At 38.2% G+C, this 21,538-nt stretch overlaps 1 protein-coding gene across 2 annotated transcripts in view; it reads left to right on the top strand.

Annotated features, from left to right (window-relative positions):
* The window catches only part of EMB (embigin), a 55,115-nt gene that overhangs the window by 22,258 nt on the left and 11,319 nt on the right, over positions 1–21,538 (top strand). For both annotated transcript variants that reach the window (XM_010362266.2, XM_030926970.1), the window contains 2 exons: positions 8,546–8,732; positions 8,967–9,055. In XM_010362266.2, the coding sequence (XP_010360568.1) occupies positions 8,546–8,732; positions 8,967–9,055 (276 nt within the window). The remainder of the gene's footprint in view (positions 1–8,545; positions 8,733–8,966; positions 9,056–21,538) is intronic.

Raw genomic sequence — 21,538 nt, 5'->3', positions numbered from 1 at the left:
CATGATTTTGTTCCTTTTTTATGGCTGCATAGTATTCCTTGGTGTATATGCACCACATTTTCTTTATCCAGTCTATCATTGATGGGCATTTGGGTTAATTCTACGTCTTTGCTATTGTGAATAGTGCTGCAATGAACATATGTGTGCATGTGTCACTTTTAAATCCACATTTTCTTTATCCAGTCTGTCATTAATGGGCATTTGGGTTAATTCTACCTCTTTGCTATTGTGAATAGTGCTGCAATGAACATATGTGTGCATGTGTCACTTTTAAATTCTTTGTTCCTTGAGATGTAACCATGATGGGTAAAGAAGATAAAGGGATGAAGAGGCCAATCTTGAATGCTTTCCATACCCTCTCCAGTCTTCACTAATTGTAGCAACATTTTTTTGTCAGTTTTATACAGTTATCTGTGTGTGTGTGTGTGTGTGTGTGTGTGTGTGTGTATAGTTGGGGATTCTGCTTAAGTTTTCCTCTGATTTATTTCTGAAACAATTCTGCTACTAAAATAATTTTGAAATCCATTAGAATAATCCATTTCAAAATTTAAATGTTTCTTGTACCGGGGAATCAAATGATATGACATTGTCATTTGCTGTTCCTTTCTTCCATTATATTGAAGTGGATATGTGAAAAATGTTTCAAAATAAATGAAAGCTTTTTATCAGAGTAGAGAAGGCAGAAATTAGAAGTAAAGATCGGAGGCAAGTTGTTATGGCTTGAGATGATTTTGATTTGTAAATGTAGAAGAGATGGAAAAAATACTAAAGTGTGATTTATAGCTCCAAGAACAAAAGGGCAGGACTGTACATGGAGAGAGCATACAGGGCCAGGGACTGACTGTTCTGAGTCCTGGACTGCTACCTCAGCCTGGATCTTGTCCCCTGTGTAACCTCAGGTATTGCCTTTCAGATATACTGAACTGGTACTATGATTACCACTTTGTAGAATTTATTCTGGGGACCAAATATTATCATATGTTCTAGATATTTGTGAGCTGTCAAGTGACATCAGTGCTATGAAATTTTAATCAAATGGAAGGAGTGCATAAATGAAGTATCTAGTGTAAATCTTGATAGGTGTATATGGATTAGGTTAATGATCTCAAGTCCAGAAACGATCTATAGGCAGTTAAGCAGGAAATAATTTGTTGAATAAAGGATTTTGGCTAGCAGAATTGATGAGAAAACTGGAAATCAAGTTCTGGCAATGCCAGGGACCTCAGGATGACAGACAGCAAGGATTACTGGAAGAGTCTGCTTGAGATATTTCTGCTGGCACTGGACTCTTGATACTAGGGCCTGGAATAAAGGCACGTAATATATTTTTAGTAAAATTGTTGAACGGGTGGATACATGAAAAGCACGTGGTAGGTGTTCAGTAAATAAGTGTTAAATGAGTGATTGAAGGAATAATGAGGCACAATCACTGCTAGACACTTGCCGTTGCTATTCTGATTAATTTCTCAGTTCTGCCTAGGTCCTTAACTCCCTCCCTTTAACTTTAAAGCCCTGAGTAGGAGGTTATAATTAAAGTGGCCAAACCCTAGTGCTCAGCTGGGCAGAGAGAAGAAATACCTGTTCTTAGGTTTCCTCAGTGAGTGAGTACTTTGCCTGTCACCAAAGCTTACACTGATGGGAAGGGTGTTCGGATTCTGGTTGTCCGAAAATATGATCAATAGCCCCCACTATAGTGTTGGATGAACTTCCTGTTAATTATTTGGAAACAGTGGCAACAAATGTATTTGGTTACTAGAACAATGCAACCATTTACTATAGTTTTCCTGTAACTGATGTAAACAATAGTTGCAGTGTTGTTCTCTATGTTGTAGAAAAATATATTTAATTATTGGATTATTACCCATTGCTATTGTCTCAAATTAAGTACTACATTGTTGAAACAAGAGACATGCAATTCTGGAATTCAAGTAGAATTGTTTTTGTTTTTCTTTGAAATGACATTAAATCAGTTTAGAAAGTAGAGAAATAACCATTACATGCCTTAATTTCTGTTACTAATTGAAGTGGAGGAAAACAGTGACTGATAGAAGCTTTGTTTAGTAAAATTCAACTAGCATCTCCTCTTAGATAATTTTAAATCTTTGATGAATTATTTTGAAAAACCTGGCTTCATTTGTGTAGAAGCCATTCACATTTTCTGGTATTTCTCTTTCTTTTGAGGATGTCTGTGTAAAAAAAAAAATCTAAAAGTTTGAAAATAGGCTCAGCTCATATAACGCCAGCCACGTAGTTCATAGGTCTTGAGGGAGTCTCCAGGGAGTACTTGGAGATTTTATATAGATATAAAAAAGTGTATCAAAGTATATGTGTACTACATTTTACTCAAGTTGGGTTTATGTAATTTCAGGCTTCTCTGTGCACATTGGTGATTTCACATTTTAAGTTTATGGGATTCAGGAAGCACATGTGTTTTAGGTTGTATCACATTGGTATGGCACTAATCAGATGGCATGTAAATAACTTGTTGATAGGATCACTTAATAAACTGTCATGATTTTTCAATCAATATGAGACTTAATTTGGGAGAGAGGTGAAATTATAAGAATCAAGGGAATAGTATTATGTTTTATAAATTTTGGATATAAACTTTGAGAATTTTATTCTTATTCAGAGGAATTATAAGTTAACTCTATATGTTTAAGACGCACAACATTAATGATAACAATAAGATCCATTGTATCATTTTTATATAGGGGTGTTGGCCTCATGTTAGTGTGGCCTTCTGTTTCTGTAAGGATTCTGGATGTTTAATAGACATTTTGGGTTGCATCATGAAGCCTTACTGACTTTTATGGTGAAATTGTTACAGGGCAGGTGAATCCCAACATTGGGGTTTAGCCAGAGAAGGTTGGCTCAGGAAAGAATTAAAGAGTGAGCTGATGGTAGAAAAAAGCGGCTTTATTGAGGCAGGGGTGTTACAGCTCTGTGACTTCTCCTTCAGAGCAGGGGTACACCCTGGGCAGTGTGTCATGAGTAGCAGCTCAGGGGCAGTTCTGCAGCCACATTTATACCACTTTTAATTATGTGCCAATTCAGGGGCAGGCTATTCAGAAATTTCTAGAAAACAGGAGGTAACTTCTGGGTCATTGCCATGGAAAGGGATGGTAACTTCTGGGTGTAGCCATGGCAATGGTAAACTGTCATGGTGCTAGTGGGTGTGTCTTGTGGAGAGGAGCTTTCGATGTCTCTTCCTTGTTTCTGTCAGTCTTCAGTCTGGTCCAGAGTCACATTCCACCTCCTACCTCATTATGAATAATGAAAAGTCAGGCTGATGGGGCTCTGTGTTTTCTATCTTGGCTTCTATCAGAGTTGTCCCATCTAATCCGTTGTATATATCACAGTTCACTTAACTGTTTTTAGTAAGAGTTTCTGTCTTTAAAGCATGTTTGGAAACACTATCCTATGCAATAAATTTTAATTGGCTTCTTCCATATTTTCTTTTTCTTAATAAAGAACAAAGCAGACTTTTATTTGTAGTGAAATGGTTTAAAAGATTGGGTCCTGAATAGACCCAAGAAAATCTAAATGTCATTTCTCTGAAGACTGCAAATGTTATCTATGAAAATAAGAAATTATTTAGACAGGTATAAATTACTATATGGTTTTAAGAACAGTCTTAAAAATATGTTTCAGAAACAAATTGCTATCGTTTTAGAAATGCAGATGTCATAGATGTTTTTGCAGCACTCTAAAGTGGCAAAAATGCATTGCAGTTGTGCAGTATTAAGGAAGTTGAAACATTGTCGACTGAGCTCACATTAGTTTGTTGGCTAACCACAAAATATGTAAAAAGGTAGAGCTTTTTGCATGTTTTTGATGCTGTGATTTCTTGACAGGAAGGAAAGCAAACTGCAGAAACAGCAAACTGCAGAAGCACCTGCAAAGTATTATAGGGAACAGTGAGACAACGGTTAGGGCTTGGAGGATGGCCTACCAATAAGAAAAGCTGCATTGCATTTTAAGTTATGTAAAACTGTGTTTAGTTGAAAATGTGTATTTTAAAAATATTTTGATTGCACTGTTCGCTTATCATCACATTCACATTGGTATACAGCTACACTGTACATTTCTTTAATCTTCTATTAATATTTTCTTTTATTTAAAATCTTGGTTCAACAGTTTGAAGGTAATGAAGTTACTTCCATTGTAATGAGAATTTAATATGTTTGAGAGTTGGTATAGTCTGTTGGTTATCACAATCTGGACTCAGGCATACCTAAATCTAAGATTCAGTGTTGCCTTTTCTTGATGTGTGATCTTAGACAAGACAGGCATCCTCTCTTTGCCTCATTTCTAAAGTTGGAATGGTAACAGTGATACTTACCTCATAAAGCTGTTGTGAAGATTAAATGATTTAATCAACATATAACCCTTAGCACCATATATGATAGTTTTTATAATATTCCCCAGTGAGATAATGGTGAGAAGAAGTAAATGGGCATTTATTAATTGCTATATTATATTACTGTTGCATTTCTTATGATAGAACTTTCTACAATCTCATGAAATATGCATTATCCTGCCTTACAAATAAGGAAATGGATGTCTAATACAAAGATACTTTGATTTGCAAATGCAAGGTATAGAATCAAGGCAGTTAAACAGTTTGAGTTTTGCTCAAATTGCTCCAACCAAAGGACAATTTTGGCTGGAGCAAGAGAAGCTGGCCAAGAGAAATTAGGTAATTTGCCTTGTCTTGGTGAAAGATAATGAAGGCCAATAATAGGAGGGTTGGATAAAACTGGACAAATTTGTTTGACATTTTAGCGGTAGAATCAGCTAAATACTACTGCATGTGATTCAGTGTTGTAGGTCAGCACAAGGGAATATTAATGGATCTCTCTTGGATATTTGGAGTTTGAACTTCCCATGGGATATCCAGATTTAGATGCTCCATAGACAGCTGGAGCTATAAAAAAAAAAAAAAAAAAAAAAAGACTTCAGTGGAGGTTCTAATTTTGCAAGTAAAGAGCAGTACGGTTAATAGTTGAATCCAACAAAGGAGTGCCAAATTGAGAAGTAGAGACCAGAGAGCAAAATCCTGATGGGCACCAACATTTGAAAGGTAGTTGGAATAATTTGGTGTGGCTAGCAAAATGTTTAAAATATACTAGGATAGTGAAATAGAGCACAGTAAAGGGAACTGCAAGGAATAAGGTAATCTTTGGCAATATATGTATTCTAGAGACATCAAATGTTATTTTTCTTTTTGAGCATTAAATTCAATTCAGCAGTTTGCAGTCATACAAGCAGTTATTTCAAGTATGTGCTCACAAAGTGCTTCGCACGAGCTGTACTTCACTATCTGCAAACCTTGCACCTGGTCTTTGCTTATGGAAACATTTCGTAAAGTTTCAAATGTAATTAAAAGTGATAGAATTTTTTTGCGTGTGAGATAGGGCCCTGCTTTATCATCCTGCCTGGAGTGCAGTGGTGCCACCTTAGCTCACTGCAGCCTCAACTCTCGGGCTCAAAATATCCTCCCACCTCTGCCTATGACTAGATGGGACCAAAGGCATGCACTATGAAGCCTGGCTAATGTTTTCTTTTTTTTTTTTCAGAGATGAGGTCTCACCATGTTGCCCAGGCTGGTCTAGAATGCCTGTGCTCAAGCAATCCCACACACCTCAGCCTCCCAAATTACTGGGATTACAGGCGTGAACCACTGCACCTGACCATTTTATTTGAGTTGTATTATTTTTCTTTCTACATTTGGCTCTGCATAGTCCATTTAATCATACTATACTATTGTTGAGAATGAGAAGAGCTTGAGAAATTTGTTTGTATGATGCACTACCGTCTTCCAAACACAACTCCTTCTCTTCCCCTTAAGAGTAATTACCACTCTTCTGATTTTTATGCAGTTACTTTCTTGTTTTTCTATATTGTTTTATTACCCAGGTATTCATCCCTAAATATTACAGTTCAGTTTTGCTTTTCTTTTAATGGAATTTTTTGAGTATCTTATAATCTTCAGGTGCCCGAAACATAGCACCTGACATCCAATACAAAAACATCTCTCTCCCTTTTAAAATTTATGTATTGAAAAAACCAGGCTGGGTGCGGTGGCTCATGCCTGTAATCTCAGCACTTTGGGAAGCTGAGGCAGGCAGATCACGTGAGGTCAGGAGTTCAAGATTAGCATGGCCAACATGGTGAAACCCCATCTCTACTAAAAATACAAAAAAATTAGCCAGGCTTGCTGGCAGGTGCCTGTAATCCCAGCTACTTGGGAGGCTAAGGCAGGAGAATCTCTTGAATCCAGGAGGTGGAGCTTGCAGTGAGCCAAGACAGCATCATTGCACTCCAGCCTAGGCAACAAGAACGAAACTCCATCTCAAGCAAACAAACAAAAAAGACAGAAAAAGAAAAAACAAACAGATAATTTATTTTGTAGAATTTTCCCAGAATCTGGATTTGGTTGATGACTTTCATGAAATATAGGTTAATGTGTTCTTCCATAATCCATATTTCCTGTAAACTGGGAATTGAATCCAGAGACTTAGCCAGTTTGAAGAACCTCCTCCAGCACCTTTTTTGACAAGACTATATCCTAGGTAGTGGGGTATTCTTCCTCAAGAGAGACATAATTCTGTTTTTGAAATTATTGCCCCAGTTGATGCAAAATGCCTAGATCCATGATTTACTAGGGATCGCATCATCATTATGGTATATTTGTATGATTTCTTTTTTATTCATTTGCTGGAATTTTTCTATAAAGAGAACATTGACTTTCTCTACTGTTTGGTTAGCCAGTGATACAGTTAGTGTAGGACAAACAAGGTACATGCTGAGTATTTTTTCTTTATTTGCCACTGTTCAAAATTAAAGTAAGCTTTTTTGTGTTTTCCCTAAGTGTGTGTGTGTGTGTGTTTGTGTGTGTGTGTGTGTCTATTGTCGGAGAGTTAGTGGTTGGGAACCTGAGGGTTAAACTGAAGAAAGAAAAGACAAGTAGAGGCTCTTACTGCTCTTGTTCTAGTGCACCGCTTATTATTATTATTATTATTTTTACCAGTATCCCAGATTGGGTACTGGTAAAAAAAAAAAAAAAAAGAGCTCATACTTACCTGCTGGGTCAGAGGTCCTGAAATCTCAGGCTTTGGAAATGGGGTTGGAGTGGAAGGGTGGGGAGTCCTAACCATTCCGTATTCCTTGCCAAACTGTCAGGGAGAAATTTTTTCTCTATAATTTCAGGCTCAGTGAATTAAACTGATAAAAGATAGATTAGCAAAACAAAAAACATACCTAATCACATGTGGACAAAAGTTAGAAAAACATGTAGCTCAAAGGGGCAGTTAAAAGTAGAGGCTTATATACCATCTTAGTAGGGTAAGAAGAGGAGGAGAAAGGCCGCTTATGGAAAAACGAATGAGTTTTAGGAAAGATAAATGAGCCCTTTAGATAACAGGTGGAAGATATGATAGTTTTGTGACAGTGTCTGTTCAGGTGTGGTGTGAAGACTTCTCATCTTCAGTGATAAGAGTCCATTGTCCCTGTTGCTCCTAGGGAGGGGATTTATGACAATAGAGGTTTTTTGGAGTTCCTTTGAAAGGCTCTGCTTTTAGTCAGATTAGCTATTTTAGGAACTCAAATACCTTCTGCTCAAAATAATTTGTATGCTATCCTTGCATATTCTGGACCCCTTCAGTGTGTGTGTGTGTATGTGTGTGTGTGTGTGTGGTGTGTGTGTGTGGTGTGTGTGTGTATTGTTTTCCTTTTAAGATAAACACTTCAACTTCCCTAAAGCTTCTCTAAGGGTTAGCTCCTTCTCTTCCCACCTATAGATGGGAAGAGAAATTGAGAACCTTTCAGACTACTTTTTAGGTACAAGTTTTAAAAATTTGCTAAGAGGGAAGGTCTAATGTGTTAAGTGTTCTTATGATAATCGATCAATCCAAAATAAATAAGATACCTATTTTGAAAGTCAAAAGATAAACACCTCATGAATTCATACTGATACTGAAATTCAGTTCAAATTCAGAACTACAGGATGCTTATTTAAATTCTCTGTCCTGTACCTATGTCTATATCCAGTTCCTACAGGTTCTTAAGAAGACTAGGAATGGTTAGAATATATCACTCAAATCCATGTTATACAAAAACATTCTCATAATAACTACTAACAACATGATTGCTCAAAATTATTGAAACAGGCATTCCATTCTCACCCATGAGTGTATTGTATTTACAGTTGTGCTGTTTTTACACTGTCAGAGCATATGGCACATGTTTTTGGGTACTCTCTACCCTATATTCTGCTTATTACAGAGCTTAAGGAGATAACTATCACAGCTTTAGTTTTTTTTTTAAATTGTGCTAATGTTGAATCAAAACATTTCTTTAGGTGTGCATATAAAAGGGAATAAGAAAGGGAACCAACTATGTTGATAGAGGAATAATTCTTCAAATGAATGTTACTTTAAGAAATTGTCAATAAAACACTACTGTTAATAATTTAAAAGGTTTTATATATTAGATTCCTCTGAATATAACTTTCACATTTTGTCCTCTTTTGTGCTAATAGAACATTCTAGTATGCCAGTAGAAAAAAATATCACTTTAGAAAGGCCTTCTAATGTAAATCTCACATGCCAGTTCACGACATCTGGGGATTTGAATGCAGTAAATGTGACTTGGAAAAAAGACAGTGAACAACTTGAGAATAATTATCTTGTCAGTGCAACAGGAAGCACCTTGTATACCCAATACAGGTGAGTATACAAATTTTAACCTACCTTGCTTGCCAAAAGTAGCTTAATTCTAAATATTTTTGCTGACTGAGCATTCTTCCCTCTGCAGCCACTTGAATGTTATACAAATATTCTAATTTGCATATTTACAGAATTATTTCTATTTTAAAATTTTGATTAATGGCTAAGTCTTTTCATTTTCATTAAGAAGGTTTTGAGAACTAAGCCTATATTAATAACTTCAATTATCTTTAGGTTCACCATCATTAATAGCAAACAAATGGGAAGTTATTCTTGTTTCTTTCGGGAGGAAAAGGAACAAAGGGGAACATTTAATTTCAAAGGTCAGTATTAATAACTTGAGGAACAGTTGATAACTTCAGCACTATGTTCTTAGATTTCTCAATCCTGTAATTTTTAAATTATTTTTACAATAATAAACATAATATAGCTGAAAGAAAGTCATATGCTTTCCAGAGTCACAAGAGGCAACGTTGAAAATGGTCTTGTATCCCCCAAGTCAATTTCCTTTCTGCTTCTGTTCCTCAGTTTAAAGCACAGGTTTTAGTTCAAAAGGCTAGCTTACCACATTATGAGTGAATTATATGAGTCACCTGAATTTCTTTATTTATACCTCTGAACTCATAGTTTTTATAATAGTCCTTCACATTTCTAAGTTATTGTAGTCTCAGCCTCTGAGAGCGTGGGTTGATGTTCTATATCCATAGCTCCATGACATGGGATTTTTTTTTATTATTTATACTTTAAGTTCTAGGGTACATGTGCACAACGTGCAGGTTTGTTACATATGTATACATGTGCCGTCTTGGTGTGCTGCACCCATTAACTCGTCATTTACATTAGGTATATCTCCTAATGCTATCCCTCCCCCCTCCCCCTACCCCACAATAGGCCCCGGTGTGTGATGCTCCCCTTCCTGTGGCAAAGTGTTGTCATTGTTCAATTCCCACCTATGAGTGAGAACATGCAGTGTTTGGTTTTCTGTTCTTGCGATAGTTTGCTGAGAATGATGGTTTTGATTTGCATTTCTCTGATGGTGAGTGATGATGAGCATTTTTTCATGTGTCTGTTGGCTGTATAAATGTCTTCTTTTGAGAAATGTCTGTTCAAATACTTTGCTCAACTTTTTGATAGTTGTTTGTTTTTTTCTTGTAAATTTGATTGAGTTCTTTGTAGGTTCTGGATATTAGCCCTTTGTCAGATAAGTAGATTGCAAAAATTTTCTCCCATTCTGTACGTTGCCTGTTCACTCTGATGGTAGTTTCTTTTGCTGTGCAGAAGCTCTTTACTTTAATTAGATCCCATTTGTCAGTGTTGGCTTTTGTTGCTGTTGCTTTTGGTGGTTTAGACATGAAGTCCTTGCCCGTGCCTATGTCCTGAATGGTATTGCCTAGGTTCTCTTCTATGGTTTTTATGGTTTTAGGTGTAACATTTAAGTCTCTAATCCATCTTGAATTAATTTTCGTATAAGGAATAAGGAAAGGATCCAGTTTCAGCTTTCTACTTATGGCTAGTCAATTTTCCCAGCAGCATTTATTAAATAGGGAATCCGTTCCCCATTTCTTGTTTTTGTCAGGTTTGTCAAAGATCAGATGGCTGTAGATGTGTGGTATTATTTCTGAGGGCTCTGTTCTGTTCCATTGGTCTATATCTCTGTTTTGGTACCAGTACCATGCTGTTTTGGTTACTGTAGCCTTGTAGTATAGTTTGAAGTTAGGTAGCGTGATGCCTCTAGCTTTGATCTTTTAGCTTAGGATTGTCTTGGCAATGTGGGCTCTTTTTTGGTCCCATATGAACTTTAAAGCAGTTTTTCCAATTCTGTGAAGAAAGTCATTGGTAGCTTAATGGGGATGTCATTGAATCTATAAATTATCTTGGGCAATATGGCCATTTTTATGATGTTGATTCCTCCTATCCATGAGCATGGTATGTTCTTCCATTTGGTGTCCCTTTGATTTCACTGAGCAGTGATTTGTAGTTCTTCTTGAAGAGGTCCTACACATCCCTTGTAAGTTGGATTCCTAGGTATTTTATTCTCTTTGAAGCAATTGTGAATGGGAGTTCATTCATTTGAGTGGATGATTTCAGATTTGACTCTCTGTTTGTCTGCTATTGGTGTATAAGAATGCTTGTGATTTTTGCACATTGATTTTGTATCCTGAGACTTTGCTGAAGTTGCCTATCAGCTTCAGGAGATTTTGGGCTGAGATGATAGGATTTTCTACATATACAATCATGTCATCTGCAAACAGGGACAAGTTGACTTCTTCTTTTCTTAATTGAATGCCCTTTATTTCTTTCTCTTACCTGATTACCCTAGCCAGAACTTCCAACACTATGTTGAATAGGAGTGGTGAGAGAGGGCATCCCTGTCTTGTGCCAGTTTTCAAAGGGAATGCTTCCAGTTTTTGCTCATTCAGTATGATATTGGCTGTGGGTTTGTCATAAATAGCTCTTATTATTTTCAGATATGTTCCATCAATACCGAATTTATTGAGAGTTTTTAGCATGAAGGGCTGTTGAATTTTGTCAAAGGCCCTTTCTGCATCTATTGAGATAATCATGTGGTTTTTGTCTTTGGTTCTATTTATATGCTGGATTATGTTTATTGATTTGCGTATGTTGATCTCCCTTGCATCCCAGGGGTGAAGCCCACTTGATCATGGTGGATAAGCTTTTCCATGTGCTGCTGGATTCGGTTGCCAGTATTTTATTGAGGATTTTTGCATCAATGTTCATCAGGGATATTGGTCTAAAATTCTCTTGTTTCGTTGTGTCTCTACCAGGCTTTGGTGTCGGGATGATGTTGGCCTCATAAAATGAGTTAGGGAGGATTCCCTCTTTTTCTATGGATTGCAATAGTTTCAGAAGGAATGGTAGCAGCTCCTCCTTGTACGTCTGGTAAAATTCGGCTGTGAATCCGTCTGGTCCTGGACATTTTTTGTTTGGTAGGCTATTAATTATTGGCTCAATTTCAGAGCCTGCTATTGGTCTATTCAGGGATTCAACGTCTTCCTGGTTTAGTCTTGGGAGAGTGTTTGTGTCCAGGAATTTATCCATTTCTTCTAGGAATTTCTAGTTTATTTGCCTAGAGGCATTTATAGTATTCTCTGATGGTAGTTTGTATTTCTTTGGGGTCGGTAGTGATATCCCCTTTATCATTTTTTATTGTATCTATTTGATTCTTCTCTCTTTTCTTCTTTTTTTTTTTTTTTTAATTATACTTTAAGTTCTAGGGTACATGTGCATAACGTGCAGGTTTGTTACATATGTATATTTGTGCCATGTTGGTGTGCTGCACACATCAACTCGTCAGCACCCATCAATTCATCATGTATATCATGTATAACTCCCCAATGCAATCCCTTCCCCCTCCCCCCTCCCCATGATAGGCCCCAGTGTGTGATGTTCCCCTTCCTGAGTCCAAATGATCTCATTGTTCAGTTCCCACCTATGAGTGAGAACATGCGGTGTTTGGTTTTCTCTTCTTGTGATAGTTTGCTAAGAATGATGGTTTCCAGCTGCATCCATGTCCCTACAAAGGACACAAACTCATCCTTTTTTATGGCTGCATAGTATTCCATGGTGTATATGTGCCACATTTTCTTAATCCAGTCTGTCACAGATGGACATTTGGGTTGATTCCAAGGCTTTGCTATTGTGAATAGTACTGCAATAAACATACGTGTGCATGTGTCTTTGTAGTAGAATAATTTATAATCCTTTGGGTATATACCCAGTAGTGGGATGGCTGGGTCATATGGTACATCTAGTTCTAGATCCTTGAGGAATTGCCATACTGTTTTCCATAATGGTTGAACTAGTTTACAATCCCACCAACAGTGTAAAAGTGTTCCTATTTCTCCACATCCTCTCCAACACCTGTTGTTTCCTGATTTTTTAATGATTGCCATTCTAACTGGTGTGAGATGGTATCTCATTGTGGTTTTGATTTGCATTTCTCTGATGGCGAGTGATGATGAGCATTTTTTCATGTGTCTGTTGGCTGTATGAATGTCTTCTTTTGAGAAATGTCTGTTCATATCCTTTGCCCACTTTTTGATCGGGTTGTTTGTTTTTTTCTTGTATATTTGTTTGAGTTCTTTGTAGATTCTGGATATTAGCCCTTTGTCAGATGAGTAGATTGCAAAAATTTTCTCCCATTCTGTGGGTTGCCTGTTCACTCTGATGGTAGTTTCTTTTGCTGTGCAGAAGCTCTTTAGTTTAATTAGATCCCATTTGTCAATTTTGGCTTTTGCTGCTGTTGCTTTTGGTGTTTTAGACATGAAGTCCTTGCCCATGCCTATGTCCTGAATGGTACTACCTAGATTTTCTTCTAGGGTTTTTATGGTATTAGATCTAACATTTAAGTCTCTAATCCATCTTGAATTAATCTTCGTATAAGGGGTAAGGAAAGGATCCAGTTTCAGCTTTCTACTTATGGCTAGCCAATTTTCCCAGCACCGTTTATTAAATAGGGAATCCTTTCCCCATTTCTTGTTTCTCTCAGGTTTGTCAAAGATCAGATGGTTGTAGCTGTGTGGTATTATTTCTGAGGACTCTGTTCTGTTCTATTGGTCTATAGCTCTGTTTTGGTACCAGTACCATGCTGTTTTGGTTACTGTAGCCTTGTAGTATAGTTTGAAGTCAGGTAGCGTGACGCCTCCAGCTTTGTCCTTTTGACTTAGGATTGTCTTGGCAATGCAGGCTCTTTTTTGGTTCCATATGAACTTTAAAGCAGTTTTTTCCAATTCTGTGAAGAAAGTCATTGGTAGCTTGATGGGGATGGCATTGAATGTATAAATAACCTTGGGCAGTATGGCCATTTTCACGATATTGATTCCTCCTATCCATGAGCATGGTATGTTCTTCCATTTGTTTGTGTCCTCTTTGATTTCACTGAGCAGTGGTTTGTAGTTCTCGTTGAAGAGGTCCTTGACATCCCTTGTAAGCTGGATTCCTAGGTATTTTATTCTCTTTGAAGCAATTGTGAATGGAAGTTCATTCCTGATTTGGCTCTCTGCTTGTCTGTTACTGGTGTATAAGAATGCTTGTGATTTTTGCACATTAATTTTGTATCCTGAGACTTTGCTGAAGTTGCTTATCAGCTTAAGGAGATTTTGGGCTGAGACGATGGGGTTTTCTAAATATACAATCATGTCATCTGCAAACAGGGACAGTTTGACTTCTTCTTTTCCTAACTGAATACCCTTGATTTCTTTCTCTTGCCTGATTGCCCTAGCCAGAACTTCCAACACTATGTTGAATAGGAGTGGTGAGAGAGGGCATCCCTGTCTTGTACCAGTTTTCAAAGGGAATTTTTCCAGTTTTTGCCCATTCAGTATGATATTAGCTGTGGGTTTGTCATAAATAGCTCTTATTATTTTGAGGTACGTTCCATCAATACCGAATTTATTGAGCGTTTTTAGCATGAAGGGCTGTTGAATTTTGTCAAAAGCCTTTTCTGCATCTATTGAGATAATCATGTGATTCTTGACTTTGGTTCTGTTTATATGCTGGATTATGTTTATTGATTTGCGAATGTTGAACCAGCCTTGCATCCCAGGGATGAAGCCCACTTGATCATGGTGGATAAGCTTTTTGATGTGCTGCTGAATCCGGTTTGCCAGTATTTTATTGAGGATTTTTGTATCGATGTTCATCAGGGATATTGGTCTAAAATTCTCTTTTTTTGTTGTGTCTCTGCCAGGCTTTGGTATCAGGATGATGTTGGCCTCATAAAATGAGTTAGGGAGGATTCCCTCTTTTTCTATTGATTGGAATAGTTTCAGAAGGAATGGTACCAGCTCCTCCTTGTACCTCTGGTAGAATTCAGCTGTGAATCCATCTGGTCCTGGACTTTTTTTGGTGGGTAGGCTATTAATTGTTGCCTCACTTTCAGAGCCTGCTTTGGTCTATTCAGGGATTCAACTTCTTCCTGGTTTAGTCTTGGGAGAGTGTAAGTGTCCAGGAAATTATCCATTTCTTCTAGATTTTCTAATTGATTTGCGTAGAGGTGTTTATAGTATTCTCTGATGGTAGTTTGTATTTCTGTGGGGTCGGTGGTGATATCCCCTTTATCGTTTTTTATTGCATCTATTTGATTCCTCTCTCTTTTCTTCTTTATTAGTCTTGCTAGCAGTCTGTCAATTTTGTTGATCTTTTCAAAAAACTAACTCCTGGATTCATTGATTTTTTGGAGGGTTTTTTTGTGTCTCTATCTCCTTCAGTTCTGCAATGATCTTAGTTATTTCTTGCCTTCTGCTAGCTTTTGAATGTGTTTGCTCTTGCCTCTCTAGTTCTTTTAATTGTGATGTTAGAGTGTCAATTTTAGATCTTTCCTGCTTTCTCTTGTGGGCATTTAGTGCTATAAATTTCCCTCTCCACACTCCTTTAAATGTGTCCCAGAGATTCTGGTATGTTGTATCTTTGTTCTCATTGGTTTCAAAGAACATCTTTATTTCTGCCCTCATTTCGTTATGTACCCAGTAGTCATTCAGGAGCAGGTTGTTCAGTTTCCATGTAGTTGAGCGGTTTTGATTGAGTTTCTTAGTCCTGAGTTCTAGTTTGATTGCACTGTGGTCTCAGAGACAGTTTGTTATAATTTCTGTTCTTTTACATTTGCTGAGGAGTGCTTTACTTCCAATTATGTGGTCAATTTTGGAATAAGTGGGATGTGGTGCTGAGAAGAATGTATATTCTGTTGATTTGGGGTGGAGAGTTCTATAGATGTCTATTAGGTCCACTTGGTGCAGGGATGAGTTCAATTCCTGGATATCCTTGTTAACTTTCTGTCTCGTTGATCTGTCTAATGTTGACAGTGGAGTGTTGAAGTCTCCCATTATTATTGTATGGGAGTCTAAGTCTCTTTGTAAGTCCCTAAGGACTTGCTTTATGAATCTGGGTGCTCCTGTATTGGGTGCATATATATTTAGGAGAGTTAGCTCTTCCTGTTGAATTGATCCCTTTACCATTATGTAATGGCCTTCTTTGTCTCTTTTGATCTTTGATGGTTTAAAGTCTGTTTTATCAGAGACTAGGATTGCAACCCCTGCTGTTTTTTGTTCTCCATTTGCTTGGTAGATCTTCCTCCATCCCTTTATTTTGAGCCTATGTATGTCTCTGCATTTGAGATGGGTCTCCTGAATACAGCAGACTGATGGGTCTTGACTCTTTATCCAGTTTGCCAGTCTGTGTCTTTCAATTGGAGCATTTAGTCCATTAACCTTTAAGGTTAATATTGTTATGTGTGAACTTGATCCTGCCATTATGATATTAACTGGTTACCTTGCTCGTTAGTTGATGCAGTTTCTTCCTAGCCTCGATGGTCTTTACATTTTGGCATGTTTTTGCAATGGCTGGTACCAGTTGTTCCTTTCCATGTTTAGGGCTTCCTTCAGGGTCTCTTGTAAGGCAGGCCTGGTGGTGACAAAATCTCTAAGCATTTGCTTCTCTGTAAAGGATTTTATTTCTCCTTCACTGATGAAACTTAGTTTGGCTGGATATGAAATTTTGGGTTGAAAATTCTTTTCTTTAAGAACGTTGAATATTGGCCCCCACTCTCTTCTGGCTTGTAGAGTTTCTGCCGAGAGATCTGCTGTTAGTCTGATGGGCTTCCCTTTGTGGGTGAGCCGACCTTTCTCTCTGGGTGCCCTTAAGATTTTTTCCTTCATTTCAACTTTGGTGAATCTGGCAATTATGTGCCTTGGAGTTGCTCTTCTCGAGGAGTATCTTTGTGGTGTTCTCTGTATTTCCTGAATTTGAATGTTGGCCTGCCCTACTAGGTTGGGGAAGTTATCCTGGATGATATCCTGAAGAGTGTTTTCCAACTTGGTTCCATTTTCCCCCTCACTTTCAGGCACCCCAATCACACGTAGATTTGGTCTTTTTACATAATCCCATACTTCTTGCAGGCTTTGTTCATTTCTTTTTCTTCTTTTTTCTTTTGGTTTCTCTTCTCGCTTCACTTCATTCATTTGATCCTCAATCGCTGATACTCTTTCTTCCAGTTGATCGAGTCGGTTACTGAAGCTTGTGCATTTGTCACGTATTTCTTGTGTCATGGTTTTCATCTCTATCATTTCGTTTATGACCTTCTCTGCATTAATTAGTCTAGCTGACAATTCTTCCACTCTTTTTTCAAGATCGTTAGTTTCTTTGCGCTGGGTATGTAATTCCTCCTTCAGCTCTGAGAAGTTTGATGGACTGAAGCCTTCTTCTCTCATCTCGTCAAAGTCATTCTCTGACCAGCTTCGATCCATTGCTGGCGATGGGCTGCGCTCCTTTGCAGGGGGAGATGCGCTCTTATTTTTTGAATTTCCAGCTTTTCTGCCCTGCTTTTTCCCCATCTTTGTGGTTGTATCTGTCTCTGGTCTTTGATGATGGTGACGTACTGATGGGGATTTGGTATAGGTGTCCTTCCTGTTTGATAGTTTTCCTTCTGACAGTCAGGACCCTCAGCTATAGGTCTGTTGGAGATTGCTTGAGGTCCACTCCAGACCCTGTTTGCCTGGGTATCAGCAGCAGAGGTTGCAGAAGATAGAATATTGCTGTACAGCTAGTGTACCTGTCTGATTCTTACTTTGGAAGGTTCCTCTCAGGGGTGTACTCTACCCTGTGAGGTGTGGGGTGTCAGACTGACCCTAGTGGGGGATGTCTCCCAGTTAGGCTACTCAGTGGTCAGTGACCCACTTGAGCAGGCAGTCTGTCCGTTCTCAGATCTCAACCTCCGTGTTGGGAGATCCACTGCTCTCTTCAAAGCTGTCAGACAGAGTCCTTCGCGTCTGCTCAGGCCTCTGCTGTTTCCCCTGTTGTTTTTTAGCTGAGCCCTGCCCCCAGAGGTGGAGTCTATAGAGACAGGCAGGTTTCCTTGAGCTGCTGTGAGCTCCACCCAGTTCGAGCTTCCCAGTGACTTTGTTTACCTACTTAAGCCTCAGCAATGGCGGGCGCCCCTCCCCCAGCCTCGCTGCTGCCTTGCGGATAGATCGCCGCAGACTGCTGTGTTAACAATGAGGGAGGCTCCGTGGGCGTGGGACCCTCCCGGCCAGGTGAGGGATATATTCTTCTGGTGTGCCGGTTGCTTAAAGCGCGGTATTGGGGTGGGAGTTACCCGATTTTCCAGGTGTTGTGTGTCTCAGTTCCCCTGGCTAGGAAAAGGGATTCCCTTCCCCCTTGCGCTTCCCAGGTGAGGCGATGCCTCGCCCTGCTTCAGCTCTCGCTGGTCAGGCTGCAGCAGCTGACCAGCACCTACTGTCCGGCACTCCCTAGTGAGATGACCCCAGTACCTCAGTTGAAGACGCAGAAATCACCGGTCTTCTGTGTCGCTCGCGCTGGGAGTTGGAGACTGGAGCTGTTCCTATTCGGCCATCTTGCTCCGCCTCTCTTTTCTTCTTTATTAATCTTGCTAGCAGTCTATCAATTTTGTTGATCTTTTCAAAAAACCAACTCCTGGATTCATTAATTTTTTGAAGCGTTTTTTATGTCTCTATCTCATTCATTTCTGCTCTAATCTTAGTTATTTCTTGACTTCTTCTTGCTTTTGAATGTGTTTGCTCTTCCTTCTCTAGTTCTTTTAATTGTGCTGTTAGGGTGTCAATGTTAGATCTTTCCTGCTTTCTCTTGTGGGCATTTAGTGCTATAAATTTCCCTCTACACACTGCTTTAAATGTGTCCCAGAGATTCTGGTGTGGTGTATCTTTATTCTTATTGGTTTCTCTTTGAAGCAATTGTGAATGGAAGTTCATTCATGATTTGGCTCTGTTTGTCTGTTACTGATGTATAAGAATGCTTGTGATTTTTGCACATTAATTTTGTATCCTGAGACTTTGCTGAAGTTGCTTATCAGCTTAAGGAGACTTTGGGCTGAGACAATGGGGTTTTCTAAATATACAATCATGTCATCTGCAAACAGGGACAATTTGACTTCTTTTCCTAACTGGATACCCTTGATTTCTTTCTCTTGCCTGATTGCCCTAGCCAGAACTTCCAACACTATGTTGAATAGGAGTGGTGAGAGAGGGCATCCCTGTCTTGTGCCAGTTTTCAAAGGGAATTTTTCCAGTTTTTGCCCATTCAGTATGATATTAGCTGTGGGTTTGTCATAAATAGCTCTTATTATTTTGAGGTACGTTCCATCAATACCGAATTTATTGAGCGTTTTTAGCATGAAGGGCTGTTGAATTTTGTCAAAAGCCTTTTCTGCATCTATTGAGATAATCATGTGATTCTTGTCTTTGGTTCTGTTTATATGCTGGATTACGTTTATTGATTTGTGAATGTTGAACCAGCCTTGCATCCCAGGGATGAAGCCCATTTGATCATGGTGGATAAGCTTTTTGATGTGCTGCTGAACCGGTTTGCCAGTATTTTATTGAGGATTTTTGCATCGATATTCATCAGGATACTGGTCTAAATTTCTCTTTTTTTGTTGTGTCTCTGCCAGGCTTTGGTATCAGGATGATGTTGGCCTCATAAAATGAGTTAGGGAGGATTCCCTCTTTTTCTATTGATTGGAATAGTTTCAGAAGGAATAGTACCAGCTCCTCCTTGTACCTCTAGTAGAATTCAGCTGTGAATCCATCTGGTCCTGGACTTTTTTTGCTGGGTAGGCTATTAATTATTGCCTCAATTTCAGAGCCTGCTATTGGTCTATTCAGGGATTCAACTTCTTCCTGGTTTAGTCTTGGGAGAGTGTAAGTGTCCAGGAAATTATCCATTTCTTCTAGATTTTCTAATTTTTTTGCGTAGTGGTGTTTATAGTATTCTCTGATGGTAGTTTGTATTTCTTTGTGGTCGGTGGTGATATCCCCTTTATCATTTTTTTTTTGCGTCTATTTGATTCTTCTCTCTTTTCTTCTTTATTAGTCTTGCTAGCGGTCTGTCAATTTTGTTGATCTTTTCAAAAAACCAACTCCTGGATTCATTGATTTTTTGGAGGGTTTTTTGTGTCTCTATCTCCTTCTGTATTATATCTTGATAATATTTAGAAAATTAATAATTTGGGTCCTTTCAAATCTTCCTTGGTAAAATAAAAATTCTCTGTAATTCATCAAAATTGAATATTGCTTAGAGAAATAATTTTACTTGAGTAGTATTTAAAGACATCTGTACTTTATTCATATTATAGTTAGTTAATATGTCTGAAAGGCTTATAAAATGGTGTATATTTTTATAAATGTCCTATTATTTCTCCATATGGTTTACTTAATGGTTTTTCCTAAGAAGAAGCATTATCTTTTCTTAGAAGCCTTACAACTGCATGTAGATGAAAAGCCTGTTTTATTCTCTATTTTAAATTGAGCCAAAGATAAATTGTTCTGCCATTGACTGCATGAACCACCTATAGTGCATGAGCCTGAGTCTTCAGAACAATTCATCAGCAAAGCCCCTGCTGCTGTCTTTATGGGTGCTGGTTGATTTTCTACTACAAGGTTGTAAACGTCCCTCAAGATTATGATTAGCTCAGTGCACAAAAACCTGCTGATTTTGTGTTTCACTGTTGATGCCAGGATAGAGGAGACAGCAAGAGTGTACGCTGGAAGTTTCTGACTGCTAATATGTTGCTGATTACTTGCCACCGAAGAAAGTGAAAGATGAGTGATGGTCTATAGTGTTTCTCAGTAGTGGGTCAAATAGTCTGAGTGGTTGCTGAAAGCTCCCATAATATTTATCAGTGTTACAGTCTCTTAGTAGAAAATATGCAGAAATATAATTGGTAAAGAACAAGAACTTTTTGGAAGTCATGATGAGGTTTTGATAGTACCAAATGCAGTGAAGCCTGTCATAGCTCAACTATATGTCTTCCCCTGGAAGCATCTAAACATTCAAAGTATGAAAACGTAGCATAATAGAATCAGCTGGGACTTCAGCTCTGGATCCCAATGTTGAAGTATAGTTAACATTTTTTTACTATATGAAAAATGTAATCTTCTGTAGGAAAAAAGTAATCTTTTTTCCTAATTTGGTGATACCTAAAAGTCTTTGAACCAATATGACATTTAGGCCAATTTGTTCCAGTTCATGAATATACGAATTTAGTTTCCAATTTTACAACCCCAGAGAGCTGTTGCTTTCACTGGGTATATCCAAACCCCGTCTTCCTAGACACTAGCCTGAATCAGCAATTTCACCACCTTCAAACCTGGTTTATTCCAACCCCAGCACTCTTATGCATCCCACTTTATTCAAACGCTTAAAAGTTCAACAGGGCACATTATAATACTGTCTCACTGTCCTTATATTAATAAATATTTCCAAACATAAGCTGTGGCCCCAAATCCCAGAATAGTTCAAACAAATGTCATGTTCCCTGAACATAGTGCATTTTGTAATTTAAATCCACACTGCTATTAGCCATATATAGCAGAACAAAAGCATGGTTTATGGTATTTTAGTCATTATTCTAGGGGATAATCAAGAAAACTGAAGAGATGGCAAGAAAACAGAATTTTGGTTTCAGCTTTTCCATGTTGTCACTCAGTCATTGTCAGTTTCCTGCAATTTACAGCCTGATCTTAATATTTAGTTGGGATGGTTTAATAACATAATCATATGTTCCTCATCAAATCTCATAGAATACTCAACTTTCTTGAAAAGCCCCTTGCAGCTTCCAGTATGCTTCCCAAGCAGGTGGCTCTTCGAGGAATACTGAAAAACAGTGTATATTCTGCCAGTTTTTTCCCCAAGAATTACCTTTCTTCCACATTTTATTTTTAGCCTGTGGGTAAATTTCGGTATTTTGAACCTATTTCAACACATATTTTCCGCTAAAGCATGACTCAATTGCCAGAAAGAAACATGGAGATTGA

The sequence above is a fragment of the Rhinopithecus roxellana genome, chromosome 3 (assembly GCF_007565055.1).
Source record: "Rhinopithecus roxellana isolate Shanxi Qingling chromosome 3, ASM756505v1, whole genome shotgun sequence".
In the NCBI taxonomy this organism is placed as follows: Eukaryota; Metazoa; Chordata; class Mammalia; order Primates; family Cercopithecidae; genus Rhinopithecus; species Rhinopithecus roxellana.
The sequence above is the reverse complement of the archived record's forward strand: the minus strand, read 5'-3'. Positions and strand labels throughout refer to the sequence as shown.